The sequence below is a fragment of the Paracoccidioides brasiliensis genome, assembly GCF_000150735.1.
Source record: "Paracoccidioides brasiliensis Pb18 unplaced genomic scaffold supercont2.5, whole genome shotgun sequence".
NCBI lineage: Eukaryota > Fungi > Ascomycota > Eurotiomycetes > Onygenales > Ajellomycetaceae > Paracoccidioides > Paracoccidioides brasiliensis.
Window position 1 is genome coordinate 1,687,124 of NW_011371362.1, and position 21,568 is coordinate 1,708,691.

General features: G+C 48.1%; 10 protein-coding genes across 10 annotated transcripts; 3 read left to right on the plus strand and 7 right to left on the minus strand.

Moving 5' to 3' along the window:
• Positions 1–124: 124 nt before the first annotated feature.
• Positions 125–3,227, minus strand: PADG_04987 (uncharacterized protein; the record flags this gene model as incomplete). The annotated part of the gene is made up of 2 exons (XM_010762162.1): positions 125–2,629; positions 2,736–3,227. 2 exons carry the CDS (start codon positions 3,225–3,227, stop codon positions 125–127), a joined length of 2,997 nt encoding a protein of 998 aa, XP_010760464.1.
• Positions 3,228–3,952: 725 nt separating this feature from the next.
• PADG_04988 (uncharacterized protein) lies at positions 3,953–5,767 on the minus strand (the record flags this gene model as incomplete). Its single annotated transcript, XM_010761920.1, has 2 exons — positions 3,953–5,296; positions 5,393–5,767. The coding sequence occupies 2 exons, from the start codon at positions 5,765–5,767 to the stop codon at positions 3,953–3,955; spliced, it is 1,719 nt and encodes a 572-aa protein (XP_010760222.1).
• A 922-nt stretch (positions 5,768–6,689) lies between these two features.
• Positions 6,690–7,694, plus strand: PADG_04989 (ribose 5-phosphate isomerase A; the record flags this gene model as incomplete). Its single annotated transcript, XM_010762163.1, has 2 exons — positions 6,690–7,065; positions 7,246–7,694. 2 exons carry the CDS (start codon positions 6,690–6,692, stop codon positions 7,692–7,694), a joined length of 825 nt encoding a protein of 274 aa, XP_010760465.1.
• A 258-nt stretch (positions 7,695–7,952) lies between these two features.
• On the minus strand, positions 7,953–9,232 carry PADG_11857 (uncharacterized protein; the record flags this gene model as incomplete). Its single annotated transcript, XM_010762271.1, has 3 exons — positions 7,953–8,805; positions 8,908–9,163; positions 9,223–9,232. 3 exons carry the CDS (start codon positions 9,230–9,232, stop codon positions 7,953–7,955), a joined length of 1,119 nt encoding a protein of 372 aa, XP_010760573.1.
• Positions 9,233–9,491: 259 nt separating this feature from the next.
• PADG_04991 (uncharacterized protein) lies at positions 9,492–10,694 on the plus strand (the record flags this gene model as incomplete). Its single annotated transcript, XM_010762164.1, has 3 exons — positions 9,492–9,780; positions 9,868–9,968; positions 10,053–10,694. 3 exons carry the CDS (start codon positions 9,492–9,494, stop codon positions 10,692–10,694), a joined length of 1,032 nt encoding a protein of 343 aa, XP_010760466.1.
• A 128-nt stretch (positions 10,695–10,822) lies between these two features.
• PADG_04992 (uncharacterized protein) lies at positions 10,823–11,658 on the minus strand (the record flags this gene model as incomplete). Its single annotated transcript, XM_010762165.1, has 2 exons — positions 10,823–11,202; positions 11,361–11,658. The coding sequence occupies 2 exons, from the start codon at positions 11,656–11,658 to the stop codon at positions 10,823–10,825; spliced, it is 678 nt and encodes a 225-aa protein (XP_010760467.1).
• Positions 11,659–12,612: 954 nt separating this feature from the next.
• On the minus strand, positions 12,613–14,824 carry PADG_04993 (ATP-citrate synthase subunit 1; the record flags this gene model as incomplete). Its single annotated transcript, XM_010762166.1, has 4 exons — positions 12,613–14,142; positions 14,226–14,415; positions 14,472–14,588; positions 14,682–14,824. The coding sequence occupies 4 exons, from the start codon at positions 14,822–14,824 to the stop codon at positions 12,613–12,615; spliced, it is 1,980 nt and encodes a 659-aa protein (XP_010760468.1).
• Positions 14,825–16,065: 1,241 nt separating this feature from the next.
• On the plus strand, positions 16,066–17,646 carry PADG_04994 (uncharacterized protein; the record flags this gene model as incomplete). The annotated part of the gene is made up of 2 exons (XM_010762167.1): positions 16,066–16,506; positions 16,627–17,646. 2 exons carry the CDS (start codon positions 16,066–16,068, stop codon positions 17,644–17,646), a joined length of 1,461 nt encoding a protein of 486 aa, XP_010760469.1.
• A 343-nt stretch (positions 17,647–17,989) lies between these two features.
• Positions 17,990–18,887, minus strand: PADG_04995 (uncharacterized protein; the record flags this gene model as incomplete). The annotated part of the gene is made up of 3 exons (XM_010761921.1): positions 17,990–18,120; positions 18,228–18,482; positions 18,536–18,887. 3 exons carry the CDS (start codon positions 18,885–18,887, stop codon positions 17,990–17,992), a joined length of 738 nt encoding a protein of 245 aa, XP_010760223.1.
• Positions 18,888–20,518: 1,631 nt separating this feature from the next.
• Positions 20,519–21,330, minus strand: PADG_04997 (uncharacterized protein; the record flags this gene model as incomplete). The annotated part of the gene is made up of 4 exons (XM_010761922.1): positions 20,519–20,630; positions 20,752–20,823; positions 20,962–20,986; positions 21,138–21,330. 4 exons carry the CDS (start codon positions 21,328–21,330, stop codon positions 20,519–20,521), a joined length of 402 nt encoding a protein of 133 aa, XP_010760224.1.
• Positions 21,331–21,568: the final 238 nt, after the last annotated feature.

A 21,568-nucleotide genomic window follows, 5' to 3' on the forward strand; every position in this document is an offset into this window, starting at 1 on the left:
CTCCCAAGTGATACTCATTAATAACTGGAGAAATAGAAACTATAGGTAAAGAAGGGAACATAAAACCCTCGAGCAAGAACACTTCGGCACATCACTCATGTATGTTGGGTGTTTTGACAACCTCTTACGGAACCCACAACCTGACGAATCCAGCAACTTCGCGCCTGCATGTAACGCAGCTTCCGAAATTATTCATCGCAAGGCTGACCCTGCAATCTTCGCAGACGCAAAGACAGCGACACGGCCATGTTATAATCGACCGAGGCGCAGCCTGGCAGATGACACATTGCGGTCCATCGGCACCGAGGCCAGAGGCACCGGACTTCCAAGACTGCGGGTCCTGTTGCGAACGGTGTCCCGATGAGTTGTCTCGGCCCAGTCGCCGTGATAGTATTAGGTTTTCGAGGATCTCTGACTCTTCTTCGGAAGAGGGTCTTTTCCGCTCATTCGATCCAGACAATGTTGAAGGGTTGCTCCGCATGTGGGCACTGTGATATCGAGATGATGTGAGAACACGAGCCCGGTCTCGTTCCAATTGGCTTCTAAAACGACTGCGGGTCATGATTTTACCCTCATCCGCTGCCTGCAGATGTGACGCTAGCACCCGAGCTTCGTGTCTGGCTTCGTTGTCTCTCGGGTCGAGGAGACGGGCAAGAGAACTCATATCAAGCAGAGTTTCGTCGGTTGGTGTATTTGAACTTGACCTTGAATTAGACCAGGTATTTTGCGGGTTCCCCATGGTGTACGGGTCCTCTTGAGTTGGTGTCCGACGACCAACTGACTCCCACTCCGATTCTTCATTTGTAGACATAGAAACAACGCTCGTATTATCTTCCAAATCATCCTGGGACGGTATATAGTCTCCACTCTCATCTTGATTGCCCCATGATCCCCCGACCTTCCACCAGTTATAGAGTTTCCTATCAAAGCGACTCTCCTCCGCTTCACCCCATTGAGAAGTGTTCGCCAACTCTCTTTTCCTCATTTCCTTTTCAACATCAAATTCGTGATCTTCTGGAAGCTCCAAATCGCCTTCGTCGGTCAAAATCCAAAAGTCAAGTGAATTCGGTTCCTGGGTTCTTTTCCCAGTCGCTGCTTTGCGACCAGCACCACCCAACTTGGTCAACCACTGAGGTCGGGCAGCAATACCCACGAGTTCTAGACTTCTAAGCATCCAAAAGGCCACCCACCCTACCAGAAGGAAGAAAATTCCACGAAAGAATGTGAATCCATGATAGCATCTACTAGCCCCTTGGAATGCCCCAACCCCGCCAAAGGCGCTTTGTTTCTCGATCGATCGAGCTCCTTTCCTCTGTTTTTCAAATTTATTTTCGCGGCCGTATCCACTCTCCCATTCAGTTGTGCGTTCAGGTATATCGAAGGAAAAAGTTTCATTGACACCAGAAGGGAATTCCATTGGCTGAGGGATATGTGTTCTGTTAGCATTATTGTTTCTCAATGCTTCGATTTCCGACAGCCTATCCTCTTCCAGCCAAGTCATTGTTCTAGCTACCACGCTTTTTCCTTCGTTTAGGAAAACGGCGTCACTAGCTGCTGCTAGAGAGGCATACCCTATCCTAACCAGGGCAGTATAAAAATCTTCTCTAAGACTAAAACGGATATTCTTGATTTGAGAGGCTCCCTGCATATTTGCATGGGCAAGTGCGAATCTTTCACGTAAAGACGCCGGAGATGTACTCTCAGGTAGAGAAAATGCCGTTATAAGTAAAGCTAGACCATAGATTGCAACACAGGTCAAGATGCCCAGGAATATGAGCAAATGTGGCACGAACCCAACAATACATACTGTGGGGAATCTGAGGACTCCGGTATCGGTACCGATAGGCGAGCCATCGAAGAAACCAAAAAGCATAGAAGCCATGAAACAAAGACCCCAAAATGTAGTGTTGATGAGACGACCTTGGTTTTGACGACCAAATACGTCGAGGATGTTAGATGATAAGCTGTTGCAGCATGAAATCAGAGAGATCAACAGAAGCTCGGGGGTGACGTTGAGCCTCTCTAGCACTTGATTTCGCGAAAGAAGTTGCGTAGTAGAAGGGGCACCCGCAGCGTGAGTTGCGGAAGTTTGGCCCGCAACCTTAGGCATACCAAACAGGCCAAGGCCGACTGAGTGACTTATCATAGTTTCCGCTTCCGCAAAGGCCAGGGAATGTTCGAATATAGACATTCCTGCCTCCGTGACAACCCCTCTTCCTTGCAATGCACACGACAGCGTTTCAACAAACTGGTTGAGGCAGAGGCGGAGGAAAACGGACCAGAGAATAGAAAATGAACCATAAGGGAAATCTTTGGCTCCAGATAATCGTCCCATATGAACAGCATTACAGGAATCTTGGTCACTTTCCCAGGGCAAAAAGAAGGAGGAAAATGAATAGAGGAAACCTCCTTCACCACCGTAATCCAGACTAGAACGTTTTCCTGGTTTACCATATCGTAGCTCTGGGTATTGTGGTGATGTTTGGCAATGCATAGCTCGTAGTATCGTGATGATTTGGGTTACGAAAAGAATGATAGGAATTATTCTCAGCGCTAGGCGAATTTGCCATTTGAGAGAAAGATGGCGTCTTGTGGAGCCGTAAATCGTTACCCGGTTCAAAATCAGTGCCTATCAGCGGAATCCTTTAGTCAATCCACCTAACTTCATGAATTCCCAAGTTCCACATTCCCCTCCCGGACAGCGCTTCATTAGTGAGTGAAAAGGTTGCACTCACCACTGCAAAGCAAGCAATCGACCATCGACTGGTCATGTAGCTAAAGAAGCCGCCAAATTTCCTCACATTATGCAGTAAATCCCCAAAGTTAAATCTTGAAGCATCAGCTGCATCAGCCGCTACTCCAGCTCCATCCACTGCCGCAGCTGCTATCACTGCCTCGTCTCCTGCAAGGCCCACCCCACCAACAACGCCTGTGGCGTTATCTATCATATTCGCAACCACTGTTTCCAGTCTTAGAAATCGTAGTATACTCCGGGGAGCTGTCACAAATATGAAAACCTCTGCCTGGTAAATGACGCGAAGCGGAGTGAGTAAGAGGTCTTGAGAGGTAGAGGAAAGGAACGGTAGTTTCGAAAGGGTGGAATTTATGAAACCAAGGTTTTCATAAAGAGCAGGAGATGGTGTTGAGGTCAACGGCATAGCTGCTGTTTCGGTAGTTGTAAATATGACCGCAGCATCTGCCATCGAGTTGACATCGGTTGAGTACATTGTCGTCGTAAAGGAGGAGTCAAGTCCTTTGATAATGTTCAGAACCAATCTTCGATCGATCAGCTTTTCACTTGTCCCTCCTTTCTCTGCACGCCAAATGTGAAGATTCCCAGACAAACAGCCGTGTTAATTCAATGATAAACGTCACAGAGAATCGGATGACCACAGCTGTATCAATTGCCAAGAGGTCGCTTCAATGATTGAATCCAAATCAACCAGATCGAAAAGTTTTCATTTTCGTATTTCTGCGCGGGTCCCTTCAACGAAGAGCCATCCAGTGTACAGTGCGCATGAGTACGAATATATTAGACAAGGGGGGAATTCATAGAATGAAGTGAGATGATGAAGCTGAATATTGCAAGTGTTTGAAGTTGCCGTCTTGGTCCCGCCATTTGACAAAGACATGTTTGCCATGGATCACATGACACATATCGCAATTTCAGACACAAGGGAATACGATCACTATTTGATGCAACTATCAGAAGGATTCCTTCTAGCCGTAATATATCTGTATGATAAGATTTCTTTCATTAAATTGTGAATATATCACGCCGTCGCCTATTTGGTTAACTAACCTCTAAACATAATCCGTACAACGTAAATATGGAATCTTCACAAATAAATCCAATTCCTTGGCCCCCAAACTGCTAGGACTCAGTCCATAAGGGTTATCTTCTTCCACTATAACCCATCTCAGACCCAGAAAATCCATTCCTCTAACCAACCTACAACCTAAACATTTCCGCCCGACTCTCGATCCCATCAAAGACACACGTATTATCCAGCGGCACATACTGCCTCGTCAGCACCTTCAACGCCTCTTGTGCCACGAAGCCTCCAGCCAGTGCGGAGATGGTGTGCAACTCCCCTGGACCTGCGCGTATCGTCTCTTGCACTGCCTTTGTGATGCGAGACTGAATCTCGTCATCGAGAGGCTGGCCATCGACTTGCAGGAGGCTTAGGAGTTTTGATTGTGCGGCTGACCAGTTTCTGGCTTGGTCGAGGAGAGATGGGAGTGAGGGCGATGATGGCGGTTGTGATTGTGTTTGTGAGGCTGTATTTTGATACTCGCTGACGAGCGTATCGAGGATTTGCAGGGCGATGAAGATGTGGATGAGGGAGTCGGAGAGTTGGAGGCTGTCGCGGATAGATCTAAGAGTTGTGAGGTCCGCAGTCGAGTCTAGAATGGGTATGTCACGGCCACAGATTACCTTTATGCTAGAGGCATTTTTGCAGAAAGTTTCGATCTCCCTCTCAGAGATTTGAGATGCTGGCGTATCTCTCCCGAGCTGGCTTTCTAGAGCCCTAACGGTAACGACGACCTCTGCGACGTCTTTGCGTGCTTTTGATTTGTAGATATTTTGGAGGGAGATATAGTCTTCTGACTTCGTCTTCATGTCTGGAAGGGAACCTGGGAGCGGGAGGACATTGTGGTTGGTGTAGAATGATTTAACGGCGGAGGCGATTATCCAAAAATTGCCAGAGGTTGCCGTGAGATTGTTACACTGTTCCATCTTAAATACTTCTTCAACATTGCTCTTTAGAGACCAGGGGTTTATGCTCTTTAATACGGCGGCTACGGCTTCGTCGAAGTTTTCCTCCCCTCCTTCCAAGTTATCGGCCCGGGTCCCATCCCGAACCATCTCACGGAATTCTGACTTTTCTTTGTACGTGGTAGGTGGGTTCCCATTGTGTGTTTTCTTCCACTTCTCGAGAAAATGAAGCAGTATCAATAGGTATGGCATATGGCCATGTTCATAGTCATCAAGGCTATCTATATCCGCCGTCTTGGCCGCGGCGACGGCTGCTAATTCGGGCCAAGGGTTGGTCAAGCGTAGATCTTGAACGGATTCTGGATCTGGATGTGTTTCGACAATGGGAAATACAGCAGGGAGTTGCAGTGAGAATGCAGAGTAGAAGCCAACCGAATGGGCATAAATGAGAGGAATTGAGTGTTGTCGGGCGGCGGCAGAAATAGATTTTAACGTGGAACGACTCACTGGAGCCGAGACTATTATGAGAGAGTATGGTTGTAGGAAGCCTTCATTTTCTAGAAGTTCTCCAATGGGCTGTCTAAAGAGTCAGTTATCATTCGGTTTTTTTTTTTTTTTTTTTTTTTTTTTTTTTTTTTTTAATATATTTTGGGGCTATCCGAATAGATGCACCTGATCGAATGAGTCTCCCTCGACGTCTGGATTTAGCTCCCGCAGCAGCCTGCACGTCTCCTGTGCTCTCGATTTTCCCAGGCTCGCCTCTTCTAGAAAAAAGTTGACTCCCAGGTCCGACTCAGTGGCGATGGCCGGGTCAACAATTGTGAAGCCGCCGACACCAGGCAGCACCAGATTTTTCAGGGTCTCGACACCCACCACTCCAGAACCAGCGGTGATTTCGTTATCCAGAGGGCCACCTGAGTTTACGAGAAGCACCTTGGAGCTTTCAAGAGCTTGTTGGCCACTGGCAGCCCATAATCGTAGCTGACGGTCGTATTTGCGCTCCTTTGTGGTTGGCCCCGCAGGTCGTGTTGGAAAAGATTCGGTCATTGGAGAAAGCAAACAACTCTTGATGTCTAAGCGAGGAAAGGAATGATATAGGCTATTGATTTACTTCAGGCCGCTCTATGCCGCTCTATGCCAGCCCAGGACGGTTATATTCCTTAGTGCAGAAGTGTCTACTAGAGACTAATATGGGGGCAGCAAGCATATGGCGTGTTGTCTTGTTGTCTTGTCGTCTTCAGAGCCCTTCGAGGGGCAAACAGACAAGGTAGTTTAATACAGGGGGAAAATAGTCGGGCCGGAGCGTAGTGGGCGGTGTAACTAGTTGGTTATATAAGTTGAACGACCATCACCAACATCACCAGCAATAACCCACGGATCGCCTCCTGTCAACATGATTCCAATTGACAGTTGGCTTGCGATGATACCATGGCGCAGCTATAGTCATGCACAGCCTAAGAATTAGTGATCTCGATGACTCCCGTGGTTGTCTTAAACTATAGGGATTGTGCTCTGTCACTCCTTAAACTGCTCACATAACGTTAATAGGTAATAGTTATTTAGCTATATATCTAACATTTCCCGCCCGCCCAACCCTCCCCCCGCCAGAAAGCTTCATGAAACTCATACCAAGACCATTAGTCGCATGCACCTTGTAAGTAACTCCGCCAACCCCTGGGTATGAAAAGAAAGGGTGGAAGTACAAAGTATATCAGTTTCCCGCTTTGATATTAGATAAATAACCCATAACCCATTGCATCCTCCCGATCCATATTCTACAGAAATCCTAAAAAGGCAAACAATTTTCTAATTCCAGCCCCAAACTGAAACTTCTAGGCTCAAGTTGCTGCCCCGCCACTCACTAACTGCATCCCACTTCTTAACTGTTGTACTCCCGCTGTCCGGTCCGCTTTTCAATACCCCCCTCTCCCCTCAGAAACGATCCTACACAGCCACATACCCATCCGCCATGTCCACAATCGAAGACGCAAAGCGGAACGCCGCGAAAGAAGCTGTCGATAAACACTATCCACCAAACGCCAAATTCGTCGGAATCGGTAGCGGGACCACGATTGTCTACGTAGTCGAGGCCATCAAGGCGCTCGGGGTGGATACGTCTACCACTGGTTTCGTGCCTACAGGGTACCAGTCGAATCAACTCGTTGTCAATGCGGGCTTGACCCCTGTCGCATTTGATGCGCTTCCCGATGGCGCCGTGTTAGACGTTGCGTTTGATGGTGCGGATGAGGTTGACGACGACCTCAATTGTATAAAGGGCGGAGGTGCATGTCTGTTCCAGGAGAAGCTAGTTGCACTACAGGCGAAGGAGTTTATTTGCGTAGCTGGTATGTGCGGCAAAATATGGCTTTATTTATATGAGTTTTTGCTTTCTTTTCCTATTGTAGCTCCGCATGTCAAAATGCGTGCCAGGATTTCCCCCCACCGCAGCTACCACTCTTACAAGCACGTATATTATCAACCACACCTTCCAAATTACTAACCCAATCCCCACCCACTACACACAGACTCTCGAAAACTCCAATCCCGCCTCCTAACAAACTGGCCCTCAATTCCCATCGAAGTAGCCCCCATAGCCGTCCGCCGCGTTATAGCCGAACTTCAAAAAATCGGCAGCCCCCTGCCCAAACTCCGCATTACCGCACCCGAGGTAGGAGAGCATGCCACTCCTGTGAAAACTGATCAGGGCTTCTTCCTCATCGACGCACCATTTCCTAAGCTCCTCTTGCCGTCGGACGTCGCGCAAGGTCAGGATGGGTCGGGGAAAAATGGGGTTTGGGAGGTAACGGCTTTGGCAGAGAGGATTAATATGATTCCCGGTGTATTGGAGGTTGGTCTCTTTTGCGGGTTGACGGCCCGGCAGGCTCAAGCTGTTGGTGGGATTGGTGGGCAGAAGCCTGTTGCTGCGTATTTTGGTATGCCGGACGGGTCGGTTTCGGTGCGCACTACGAAGTAAATTATTAGGGGAGGGTAAGTTCTGATGAACTGATAAGCATTATATTCCCTTTTTGTTTTTACGTCTCATTTTGTTTTGAGAGGGTTTTACCTTGATAGAGGTATCATTGGATTTTATTTTCTTGGTTTTTGGTTCGGGATACAACGATTACTGTGTTGAGTATGATACAATAATACGCTAGAAAATAAAGAATGAAAAGAAAAGAAAAGAAAAGAAAAAATTAACGTAGCAACCAACCCATTACTCAATCATCCCATTTTACTTCACCCCTTTTCCTTTGGCCTCATTCTCCCCCAACTCCCTAATAAACACATTTACAACCCCTTCCCCCGCCTCACCCTGTTCCTTCTCCCTCCCCTCCTCAAACCCAGGACAAACCCCAATGGCCAAAAACTTCCCATCTCCACTAAAAGCCAACGCAGCCACACTAGCTGGATGCCGCTGATACTGCCGAATCCTCCTCTTCGCCAACCCATCCCACAAGGCCACAACCCCATCCCCGCCACCAGACGCAAATGTGCCATGCACAGGGTGAAATGCCAGCGCGTTGACGGGATATACGACATCAACACCGGGCTCATCTGCTGCTTGTTGCCTGTGGCATTTAAACGCGTATTTGCGGTCTTGGGAGGCTGGGGAGGGATCGAACCATTCGACCGCGACGCGGCCTTCGATGCTGGAAGACGCGTAGCCGGCATCGTTGGGCATGCAGGCCACGGCGCGCGTCATAAATTTTAGACTGCTTTCGCGTCGTTGCCAGGGTTCTATGGGTTGGGTATTTTCAGAGGCCGTGGAGGTGTTGGGGGATTGGTCGAGGGAGGTGGAAAGAGCGTGTAAGTCGTAGATGTGCAGGGTGCGCGAGGCCATGGCGACGACGAGCTTTGTTGGGGAGAGGGAGAGGGAGAAGGGTCTTGCGGGGAGGGGGATGGTCATCGGTGCCTTTGTTGGGGTGGAGTTGGTGGAGTCTGAGGGGGTGCTAGTGCGGTGGACATGTAGTGTTGAGTCCCAGGAGGCGGAGACAAGGAGGTTGTGCTCTTTGCTATAGACGACCGATTTGACGCCGGCGGAATGTGTGCTGAGGACTGTTTGGGTGGAGGTCGGGATGTCGATCCTGTAAGGGGAATCCGCCATTAGTGGTGGCATTGTTTTTGATTCGCGGAATGGTATTCCGAGGGGAGGTACATATATATATCATATACAGTGAGCAACTCACCTCCTAACGTCCCAGTCTAATCCACTGGTATATATTTCATTCTCATTCTCTCCAAAGCAGACATCCAGAACGGGTGCTCGATGCTCGAATTTCCGAAGTAATTTGCCTTCGCCCACGGCTCCATTCTCATCTCGTAGATCGTATAGATATACGTTTTTATCCCATGACGAAACTACCAGGCGCATTGAGCGTGGCTCTGGGGAGAATTTAACGGCGGATATGGCGTCCGTCGGCGGGGAGGCGAGGGCGAATTGTGCTGTGATTTGCGGTCAGTATCGAGGTGTAGTTTTAGGTTGCTTCAGATATTGAACTTACTAGACGCCATTGGAGTAAACAACTATAGTAATCCGCAATTGAATGAAAATCTAAAGTCCCCTTCTCCCAAAGTTGGACTCGGATATTGTTGTCTGTTTGTTCCTTGCAAGCTGTTTCTCAACCCGAATTTTCTCCTCCTTTTTTGCCTCGCCACACCGCCCCAACGACATCATCGCAGTCAACAAAGCTTCAACTTCCATCACTTCCACACCGTTAACCAGGAGTTATTCTCCCAGGTTAAAAGCAAAGTTGCACACATATCATTGGTCATGCCTTTCGCGCAGCTAGTAATAGGCCCCCCCGGCTCTGGCAAATCCACCTACTGCGATGGCATGCAGCAATTCATGTCCGCCATCGGCCGCAAATGCTCAGTTGTCAACCTAGACCCTGCCAACGACAAGACCTCGTACACCCCCGCGTTTGACGTGCGCGAGCTGGTAACACTGGAGGAAATTATGGCAGAAGATACGCTGGGCCCAAATGGAGGGGTTTTATATGCACTTGAGGAAATAGAGGCAAATTTCGATTGGTTGAAAGAGGGTTTGGAGCGGTTAGGAGGTTTGTTAAAATGATATTTGTTACTATTGCGGGAATGGAATGCGCGTAGAATGCGACTAATTTGTGCATGTATTTGATATAATGCAGATGACTATGTCCTGTTCGATTGCCCAGGCCAGGTCGAGATCTTCACACACCACTCTTCGCTGCGAAATATCTTCTTCCGGATCCAAAAGCTTGGGTACAGAGTGTGCTCTCACCCTATCCCTCAAAATCTTGGCCCTTCCATGAAAGCTCCCTTTCACTACTAACTAATCCCGTGCTGCCAACAGCTCGTCGTAATCCACCTCATAGACTCCTACAACCTCACCCTCCCCTCAATGTACATCTCTGCCCTCCTCCTCTCCCTCCGCGCCATGCTCCAAATGGACCTCCCCCACATCAACGTCCTCACAAAAATAGACAACCTCTCCAACTACCCACCCTTACCCTTCAATTTAGACTTCTACACAGAAGTCCAAGACCTATCCTATCTCCTCCCACACTTAAAGGAGGAATCCCCCCGACTAATGAACTCGAAATTTGACGCGTTGAACCAGGCCATTGTCGAGCTTGTGCAAGATTTCGGGCTGGTAGGTTTTGAGACACTAGCTGTAGAGGATAAGAAGAGTATGATGAATTTGTTACATGTTATTGATCGGGCGGGTGGTTATGCCTTTGGTTCGGCGGAAGGGGCAAATGATACGGTCTGGCAGGTGGCGGTTAGAGAGGGGTTGGGTGTGATGGATATAAGAGATGTGCAGGAGAGATGGCTTGATAGAAAGGTTGAATGGGATGAGAAGGAGAGGAAGGAATGGGAGGAAGCGAAGGTGCGGGAAGAAGCAGGGAAGAATGCGCCTGGTGCTTCTGGTGGAGGAGGAGGGGATGACATCGATATGGATGATTTCGATATGACTGTTCCACATAGTGGATAAAAGTCGTCCGCAAATCACGAAAATGAAACGAAACTCATGCCATGAATGTATAGTAGAATATAATAGTCACGATACGTTTGAACATAAGAAGAAAGGATGGTACTCACCAATGATATTTACCTCCCCATTCAATCCTCATCACTTCCCTCGTCTTCCTGTTCATTCTCTCCCATATCCACATCAACATTAACACCCACTTCAACTTCCCCCCCAAACATTCCCTCCAGCATCCCACCCCCCTTCTCTCCGGCCACCCGCATCCTAACAACCTCCCTCCTCGCCCTCGAAATAGCCTCTTCCTCCGCCTTTCTCATCGTCCCGGAAACCCTCACAACCCGGAACACACAATCATCCTGCATCTGCAGATTCGCATTTGCCCTCCCACCCCCACCCCCACCCCTTGACGCAGGTAATCGAGACATATACGTAAGCGCGCACCAAACAAGTCGATAGCTCGCGCGGGGACAGCGGATTATCGCCGTTGATGTTGCGGGGGAGAGGTATTTTACTAATCACGTATCGCCAGATGTTAGCACCAAAAATAAAATTAAAAAATTAAAAAATTAAAAAATTAAAAAATTAAAGAGAGAGAGAGAGAGAGAGAGAGAGAGAGAGAGAGAAGAGAAGAAGAGAGGAAGAAAGAAAGAAAACACCTTACACACATACCACTAACGCTTCCCGCTCCGCCCCCTCCTAACCTACCCATTCCCCAATCGCCAAACATCTCCGCAATATGCTCCCTTACGGCCCGCGCGAGGGATTGCGGTGTCAGTGTATCCGGTGTCGGGCGGTGGATGAGGAGGTGTGTTGTCAGGTTAGCGTTTGCATTAGCAGTACTGGAGCTGGTACTTCTCGGCGGGGGTTTGGGTTCGATTTTGGCCGCGCTGGGCGTAGTGGAGGAGACATCGGAGGAGGGGGGGTAGAGGATGTCGATGAGGAGGTAGCGGTGTTTGAAGCGGACCATTGTTTTTCGAGGGAGAGGTGTTTGTCTGTCCTGGTGGTGGGTGGGAGATGTATAGAGGTGGGGATGGTGGAATTTATTGGTTTGGAAATAGGAGAGATCAATAGACTTTGACGTAACTAATAGTTATATATAACTATTATTCTCGCATGTAATTCAACTTGCTCCACTGCACTTCTCTCCAGCAATCACGTTTCTTATTAATAGCTCTAGTTTAAAGGATCGGATAGAATTTTATTTTTATGTCAGGATCCGTATCTGCACGTACCCGCAATCTTCTGCTCATATGAAAGTGCAATAATAAACAACTTCTGCTCGTAGTTTTGTTCCGCGCCTGAGACCGCGGAGATGTGCGGAGACCCTTTAATATACCTAAGCAGCACTCGAGAACTCGTAGACTATGAGATTGAAGGGGAGATATCTGGAACCAGAAGAGATGAAAGGGAAGTCAATCAACAGAAATAGTTATGCGTTCATCTACTCTCTACTCCTGGATTAGTTACTTACGACTTTTCAGAGCGTCCCTTTGGGTCTCGCTAACATATCTATCACTCAAAAAAACAGAAAAAAAAAACAACAGTGTCCAAAAGGGCTTGGTGGAAAGTAAATGAACAACCTTGTAATAAAACGTATGTCATCATCATTCTATTTTCAAATAGTTATCCCAGCACTTCCACCACACCCACCCACATGGACACCCTCATATCTATCCCTCAAACCAGCTCAACTCAGCCCAGCCAAACATGTCCAAATAGAAATCAAAGAAAAGCAATAAAAACATACAATCAAATTGTAAATGTAAAATGTAAAGGAGAAAAAGGTGTAGAGCATAAAAAAATATATTATTCGCACCACCATCACAGAAGAAAAAGCCTTTTTTATTGCTCCCCAATCAACCACGCTGTTTAGGGGGGGGGGGGGGGGGGGGGTGGAAGAGAAATCAGCTTCCCAGCCAAATTACATGCTAACCTCAACTCTCCCCTCCGCACCCGGCGCACCCTTCTGCAACGTCGGTAGCAAATACGTAATATCATCCCACGGATGCCTATAAAGCCCAGTCCGCAGCCTCTTCTGATCCAAGAAATGCGCAATGAGCCCAATACTCCTCCCCAAAACAAACAACCCATTCAGCACACCCATAGACAGATAGTCCTCCGCCTCCTCGGGGCTAAACGCACCACAGTTCCGCATCAAATCAACAAAGCATACAGCCACGCACCCGTCGACGTTTAGGATTAGATTGTCTTTCTTGGAAGTCGTAACGGTTTCGACGGCGATGGCGTAGTCGAGGAGTTTGTGGCTTGGGAAGTTTTTGTGTACGAACTCCTTGACGAGTTCGACGCGAAGGTCTGGGTTGGCACGGGATTTTACTTTGTGACCGATACCTGGTATCAATTTGTTTTCCCTGCGCATGGTATCAACGAAATCGCGGGGACTAAGGCCCCTGTCGAACGCCTTTGTGAACTCCTCCGCAGCGCCGTCCAGAGCACCACCAAACCTGGAGCCAATCGTCAACAGACCAGATACTAGAGCGCTGATAAGATCCTTTCCAGCTCTAGTTGTGATGATCGTGTTCATGGCGCCAGATACAGCGGGACCATGGTCAGCCGTCAACATAAGGACCATCTCGAGGAACTTGCTAGCGTAGATGGGGAGACGGCGACGGAACCACAGCAGCGACATGACGCCGCCAATTCCGATGTCTTCTCTGAACACATCTGAGATGGGCATCCCGGCGTACAGCAGTTCTTGACCACGGTCGTCAGAGATGGTAGAGATGAATGCGGCTGGTTTACGGATGAGGCCAAGTTCCTGGGCCCAGGCGTAATCAATGGGGATCTTGGGTGGGACAGGTTCAGGTTCGGGCTTAATGGTTCCTTGCTTGACGAGCTTCTTGTAGACGTCCGCGAGGACCCGGGGTAGTTCCTCGAAGGTGTCTGGGACGTGGATGCCAGATTCTCTCATGTATTTGTTCTTCATGACTGCAGTCTCAAGTTCAGAGTTGGCGGAGGCGCCAGCGTGGCCGAACTGGACTTCTGTTTTGAACAGGCTTGCGCAGGTTCCAATGGCCCACGCGACAACTGGTTTCGTGATGGTGCCATCGTGCACAGCGTCGATGACGCGGTACTCTTCAACACCACCGACCTCACCCAGGAGCAGGAGGATCTTACACTTTGGATCTGCTTGGTATCTCAGGAGATGGTCAATAAATGTGGTTCCAGGATATCTGTCGCCTCCAATAGCGACACCCTCATAGACTCCATCAGTGTTTTGGGAGATGATATTATTCAGCTCATTAGACATGCCTCCAGATTTAGAGACGTAGCCCACTGAGCCCTTGCGGTAGAGTTTAGATGCGACAATGTTGTCCATCATGCCGCCAGTGTTGCCAATTTTGAAGGCACCTGGTTTGATGCCTCCGACAGTCGCGGGGCCAATGATAGTTATCCCTTTTTCTTTCGCAGCTACCATGATTTCTCGGGCGCGCTATAATCCGGTTAGTATATATTCACGGATATACATGTACATATATATATATATATAAATACGAGGGAATGGTTTGCACATACTCTTTCTGGGACACCCTCAGCGATGATGGCAATTAACTTGATCTGGGGGTACTGCATGAGTTCCATGGTGGAGCTGTAGACACTTCGCGACGAGGCGAAGTTGACGACGGTGTCGACATCTGGGTGTTTTGACATGGCCTTTTCGACCTCCTGGTAGACGGGGAGCAGAGTCTCGCTAGTTCCCCAGTACCTATAAAGCCATATTTAGCAAACAGATGTTGTTGGGCATTTGGATAGTTGACATACATCTTACTGACGAATTGGCCGCCAAAGGTGTAGATAATGCCGGCTACGGAGGGGGTGGATCGCTTGCAGATGAAGTCGAAGTCGAGCATTCCCTGCACGGCACGGGGTTGCATACCACTGCAAGCATAGCAATTAGTAGCCGGTTCCAGCGTTGTGTTATGTAGCAGTAAATAGTAGTAGAATGTAGTAATATGGAGAGATGAGACGTACTATACGAAGCATCGTGTCTTGTCGTGGAAGAGGGTGTGCTCTAGGGGAGTGAGGGGTCTGCTTGGGGCAGAGAAGCGACGTATATTATCGTTTGCGGAGAGGTTGCCATTGGCAGTGCTGGACAGGGGAGCAGCAGAAGGCATGGCTACGGAAGCTAGAGGAAAGAGATATCAGGTTAGCTATTATATTGGGATAGAAGTATGCGTAGTTGGCTGCATTTATTTATTATAAATTCGGCTACCTTGGAGTTTGCTGGGAGGGATCGACAGGACAGGCCACCCCTTGGAAGTGCAGAGGAATTAAACGCACAGCAGCAACGTCTAAACACAAGGAGATATCTAATGTCGAAGGGAAATGACTGAGCAAGACGTACAAACAAAGAGTCAAATGACCAACTTTGGTCTGGGCTGGATACGAAGAGAGAAGAACGAAGAGTGAAAAGTTGGAGAGTTGAAGAAAATAAGAATGAATTAGAAGTTGGACCTTGGACTTTTTGAACTTGGCCTTGGGAAGTGTATTTTTGGTGTTTGTTGAGCTGCCAAACTGCGGCAGGTTGCACCCCTTGCAACATAGCTGGGCTCTCCTTCCGCTTTGAGACACCTCGCTCCGAGTTGGCTGGCACTAACCAGATAGGGCTAGCCGCTCCCCAATGGATGAGACGGGTGGCCTTGCGGGTGACCTGGGGTGTATTGGCAGCGAAGGTATCACATGGGACAGGCTAGGCTGTCGGGGTACCTGCTGCCCCATGATTCAGTTGTACCTAAGCAGCTGCAAACCGCTGAACAAGGACCCAAAACAACAAAAAGCAGGAAGATATTTGGAGTGAATATATATATATATATATCTATTTATGCGAGAATAGATATTGTCAATTTGCTGATTTTCATTGAGAATCCTAAATTGCATTCTTATCCAATTCATTCCAAGGCAATATATTCTACAGCACAAGAGCCACTCTATAGTTAAGAGTATTAGGGGCACAACAACGCTAAAACAGAATTCTCAACAACCTTTGTTTAAAAATATCCCAGACATTCTACCTAATCCAACCCTGCGCAAGCCAAGAAAACCACTAAAGCCCCAGAAGCCCAGGTAGACCAAAACCGGGGATTCGTATGCCTCAAGTAGCTAAATAAATAAATCCCCAAGACTCGGCTGTTTCCGGGCTTCCCAACAACTGCCTCACCCGCTTAGTCAGGCGCCAGCTTCCGCAAAGCTCAACTCAAAACACCCAACAACAACCACTTCATATACACAATATTTAACTACACATACACACAGACAAAATAACTAACACACATTCTCTCACCTTATTTATCCTAATATACCGCATACACAGACATCCCCAACTAGAGATCGATCACTTATAGCTATACACATCACCATGTCAGCCAAGTCAATCCTTGAAGCGGATGGCAAGGCCATTCTCAACTACCACCTCACCAGATGCCCCGTCATCAAATCCTCCCCTCTACCCCCTCAATCCACCCACAATCCCCCCCCCAAGCTCGCCTCCCTCTACTTCCCCGAAGATGCCTCTGTCGACGCTATCCTCGACCAGGCTGAGAGCACCTATCCCTGGCTGCTCGCAAAGGACATCCGCCTCGTTGCGAAACCAGACCAATTGATCAAGCGGCGGGGCAAGAGTGGCCTGCTTGCTCTGAATAAGACCTGGCCTGAAGCGAGAGCATGGATTGCTGAGCGCGCAGGCAAGGAGCAGAAGGTTGAGACTGTTACGGGTGTCCTGAGGCAGTTCCTCGTTGAACCATTTGTGCCTCACCCGCAAGAAACGGAATATTATATCAATATCAGCTCCGTACGAGAGGTAGGATACATATATACACAGACTTTATTATCTCCCCTTGATTTATAATATAAATTAAGAATTAAAATCAAAAACAAAAACAAAATCTATAAATACTAATCGAATTATGTATTTGTGCAGGGCGACTGGATCCTCTTCACCCACGAAGGCGGCGTAGATGTCGGCGACGTAGACGCCAAGGCAGAAAAGCTCCTGATCCCAGTCAATCTCGCAAACTACCCCTCCAACGACGAAATCGCCTCTGCCCTCCTCAGCAAAATCCCCTCGGGCCTCCACAACGTGCTCGTCGACTTCATCACCCGCCTCTACGCCGTCTACGTCGACTGCCAATTCACCTATCTCGAAATCAACCCCCTCGTCGTCATTCCCAATCCCTCCAAAACCTCCGCAGCAGTGCACTTCCTCGACCTAGCCGCCAAACTAGACCAAACCGCTGAATTCGAATGCGGTACCAAATGGGCCATTGCCCGCAGCCCCGCCGCTCTGGGGATCCGCAAGGCCACCAATACGGATGCCAAGGTAACCATCGACGCGGGACCGCCCATGGAATTCCCGCCCCCCTTCGGCCGCGAGCCTAGCAAGGAAGAAAAATTCGTCGCAGACATGGACGCCAAGACAGGCTCGTCGCTTAAACTCACCGTCCTCAACCCGAACGGACGCATCTGGACCCTCGTCGCCGGCGGTGGTGCATCCGTCATCTACGCCGACGCCATCGCGTCCGCTGGCTTCGTTTCCGAACTCGCGAACTACGGCGAATACTCCGGCGCACCCACCGAAACACAGACGTTCAACTACGCACGCACCATTCTGGATCTAATGCTGCGCGCACCCTTGCATCCAGATGGGAAGGTCCTGTTCATTGGCGGTGGGATTGCGAATTTCACGAACGTCGCATCGACGTTCAAGGGGGTTATTCGGGCGCTGAGGGAGGTGGCGCCTATCTTGAATGAGCATAAGACGCAGATCTGGGTTAGACGGGCTGGGCCTAATTATCAGGAGGGCCTGAAGAATATTAAGGCTGTGGGCGAGGAGTTGGGGTTGAATATGCATGTTTATGGGCCAGAGATGCATGTTAGTGGGATCGTGCCGTTGGCGTTGTTGGGGAAGAAGACGGATGTTAAGGAATTTGGAGCGGCGTAGGTTTCTCTCTTCTTTTTATGTTTGATTTGATTTGACCTGATTTGATGATTTGGAGGGTATGTTTTCCCCTTGATGCCCCCTTATCTATTTGCCTTTGTTTTTTTTTTTTTTTTTTTTTTTGTTTTTTTTTTAAAAAAAAGAAGAAATTATTTAATGTTATCAATTCCGTTTCTTTATATTTTCTTTCTGATTCATAGTTCTTATGGAAAAAGACTTAGCTGAACATGATATGGGGATGCATAAATGCATAAATTAAAGTGAAAATGACATACACGGAAAACGTGGTATGGGTGACAGATAATTGTTTTTTATATCTTTCCTTTCTGTTGGAATTAGAACATAACTACTTAACATAGATGCAATAAATAAAGCGAAGTCCTAATCTTGCTCCATCATATTCAGCCATTCGATACACATCTTGGTTCTCTAGTTCTGTCACGGACTTGAGCAACTCCAAAGCTTCAACGCTACGACCTAGCTTTCAAAGAATGTAAGAATATTGAGGTTGGTCATTTGAGTCCTCCGGCCTTACCACCCCCTTTTTTATCTGCTTATACTGCGTATCTCTACCAATTTCCTACTCAAATCCTCGGCTTGACCCCCTTCCCTTAGTCTTGATAGACTTCCACCAAATGGAATCTCTTGTCGGTCAAAAAAGCTCATGAGGGATAACAAAAAGAACAGCTCCAGGGGCCGTCTGGAGGATGTGCTCAAACGATATCTTCCAGGTGGTGATAGAGTTCGAGGAAGTGCCGCCCCTGTATCGTTCTCCAGCAGTCTTGTCCTTGCTTCGTCGCTTATTCGGCATTCATCTTCGTACATCGAGACTGCAACCCCTGGAAATCTTTAGCTAATATAAGCCGCATCTGGGAAATTAGAAGGGGCATACGGCTGAGCGGAATACGGTCGTTGAAATCCACCAGCGCCTCCTCCTGCCAACTGTAAGGGGCAAGCCACGAGATCCAAAAGTAAAAGTCCATGTCTTCTTTCTCGTCATCCAGTGGATTATCCTCGATAAAATCTTCCCAGGTCCGAATTTTGTGAACCCACCAGGCAGACCCGTTACTGGGAGGGTGATTGATGTTACCAAAGGGCCCATCTGCACGTCCTTTCCACGATAGAGAAGTGGAGAAATCAACTGCAAACTGTGAATATATGGAGAGAAAGAGAGAAACTAAGCTTAAATTCCTACGGAATATAAACATCATCACATCGTCAGGGTGATCATGACTTTTATGCATCATGTTAAACGGGATGAGGTTCGTCAGAAGGGTACGGGAGTATATCCATGCAACAATGCGTTTATTTAAGTCCTCATCGAGCCAATTCCAGAGCAGGAGGCTTCCGTAAACGACTCAAGAGTGAAGGTTGGTCGACATGCAGTGTCAAACTCATTCACTTCTCGCGGCTCTCACCACTGGCAGGGTTGGGAAGGATAGGTTGCATTCAAAGTTGGTTGATATGCAGAAGTTATATGGTTCCCCCCCCCCCCCCCCCCCCCCCAACCAAATGGCTGTTGTTACAGGGAGGGAGGTTGTGAAGCGCAGATTACATAGCATGAGTGGTTATGCTATTCAACCAACTGGCTAAAAGAATGATTAATCCTTAAAGATCTGAGCCTCCAGGGTCAGGTCGTCAGCCACATCGACGGGATCAATGAAAACCATCTCAGCAGGAGTCAATAACTTATTCTCAAGCCTTCGAATTGCTGTTAATCCAATTTTTCTGTATTATGCCCGATACGGCATGTCCTGCGATGATTCCCGTGCAACCTCTCCTGAAGAGGTTATCACCTCCATTTCCACCAGAACGAAGTCTTTATAGTCCTTGACAAACTATAAGTCCCGCGACGGTTCGAGTCTGGTAACCTCCTGTTCCGTGCAGATAAGCCGACAAGATACCTCAATATCGAGACTCAGCGGCTTCCAAGTAAATTCTTGGCTCATCTTCCACAAGAGTGATATGGGCATCCGTTAAAGCTGTGGGGCTAATCCCAAGCGTGATTCAATGAGCAGAGAAGAACAGCTTTATCGCGGAATTCCCCACCGACGTCGACTTCACTCTCTCTACAGATTTAACCCTTCCGCGTTTTCGATGAACCATCTTTTTTAGTAGTACATGTCTGGTTCGACATGGTACCAAGCGTTCTTCAAGCGCAACTTTGCCTGGTTACAAGCTATCATCTTCTATTTGTCGAGATATACTCTCAGAAATGCGGGGTAAAGTGGCCACAGAGAAGTTAAATACAATAGACACTTTCATAATACCTCGTATGTGCTTGTAGTAATGTCAACTGTGGTTGTTTGTTTTAAATATATTGGCAATATTTACGATACTGGCGGTGTTATTTTCTTCCCCATGTACTCCATTGGGCGATATATGAGGGCTACGGAGGCAATGATGGCAAAACTCACGGCAAATGAAGGAAAATATAGAAATGCGACGATATTTTTCCATAGAATTTTAGCCCGTGATATAGTTAATTCGTTGGGATTGGCATTTCCAATCTGAATTTCCGGACTGAAACGGAAAGCTACCACAGCTTGTCCCGTTCATCCAGGAGTAGTAACAAATGTGTACTTGCTTCCAGAAGAAGTTAATATAAATCGAGAAACTTTACATGCTGCCCCGACTTCAGCAGCCTTCCTAGTTCAGCTTTCATCCGCGTTGTCCCCTACCGTGTTCCGACGAAGATTCGGGAGAAATAAGGTTCAGAAGCGGGAGCGGGAGCGCACGGACCATTTTGACCCACGCCTCGCTCTCTCCCGATCCCGATCCCCGGTCCCGACCAAGAGATTATGTATCTTGCGAAGTTCCCCGAAAAGCAAAACCCGAATGTTGTACCCGGAAGTACCACCTCATTATGCCACTTCTAACGCTTAATCTCCCCCGTCCCGTCCTCCCCCCAATTCCCATCAACGTATTTGATATCAGCCCCATACGCCATATTGGCCAATGCGAGGTTACTCACTCCGGCCAAATCCCTAACCTCCACATTAGTCATTCTTGACTAATACTAGCCGGCGTCGAGTTTTTATGACTGTTTTGGGCCTAATGACCTTCATACTTTATCATCCAGATCGGTTTTCCATTTGTTTGAGTTACGCATCGATGGTCCAATTGTCCTGATCCAAAGCCGCCTCGTCGTCGTCAAGCCCACTACCAATGATGATATGGCTAGAATGGTACGTAATTTTTTGTGATCTGCATTCAGCCAGGAATCGATACCATTTGCCTTCCAGATGACATATACAGGAAAACTCGATGAAACAGCATGTTCATGGCGCAACATTAGGGCACTCCTGTGAGGCAGACCTCAATGTGACCACGCTTGATAGAGCTAATGAAATATGCAAAAACATAGTGTTAAACTTGGGCTATAAAGACGCGGCAGGTGATCTGGTTGAAAGACCAATGGATTTGGCAAGGTTCTGAGTGAAAGACCATACTTTAGAGTGAACCGGTCTCATATCATATATAATCCTCCTTACAGAGTATGCGAGATCCAAACTCTTCCGCATTCTCACCCCATAGGGCATCTTTGGTGATGCCATTTATACATTGATCATACATAGTCGAGGCAAGCTCTGACATGTGAACCCAAGTTGCGCGCCCGAGTTGGCGGAAAACACTAGTTGATACATCAGTATTCGGGTGGTTGGGGCTTTCGATGCCTCCAGGCATCGTGACAGTAGCCTGTACAACTGGTTCGCGTCGCTTGGAAACATCCAATATTGCGTTCTCGATGTGACCCTGTGCATGCTGGTCAGTCGAGTTGACTGAGAAGGAGGAAGGTAGCAAGGGAGCCCACGCATACTGCAGCTTGGATATGTCCGCGTCGGGCCCAGCACGCTCAGGTGCTTTGAACAGGCCTGCGAACCGGCGCCACCACGGAGGTAACAGCTTGAATGTGGAGAGTCAG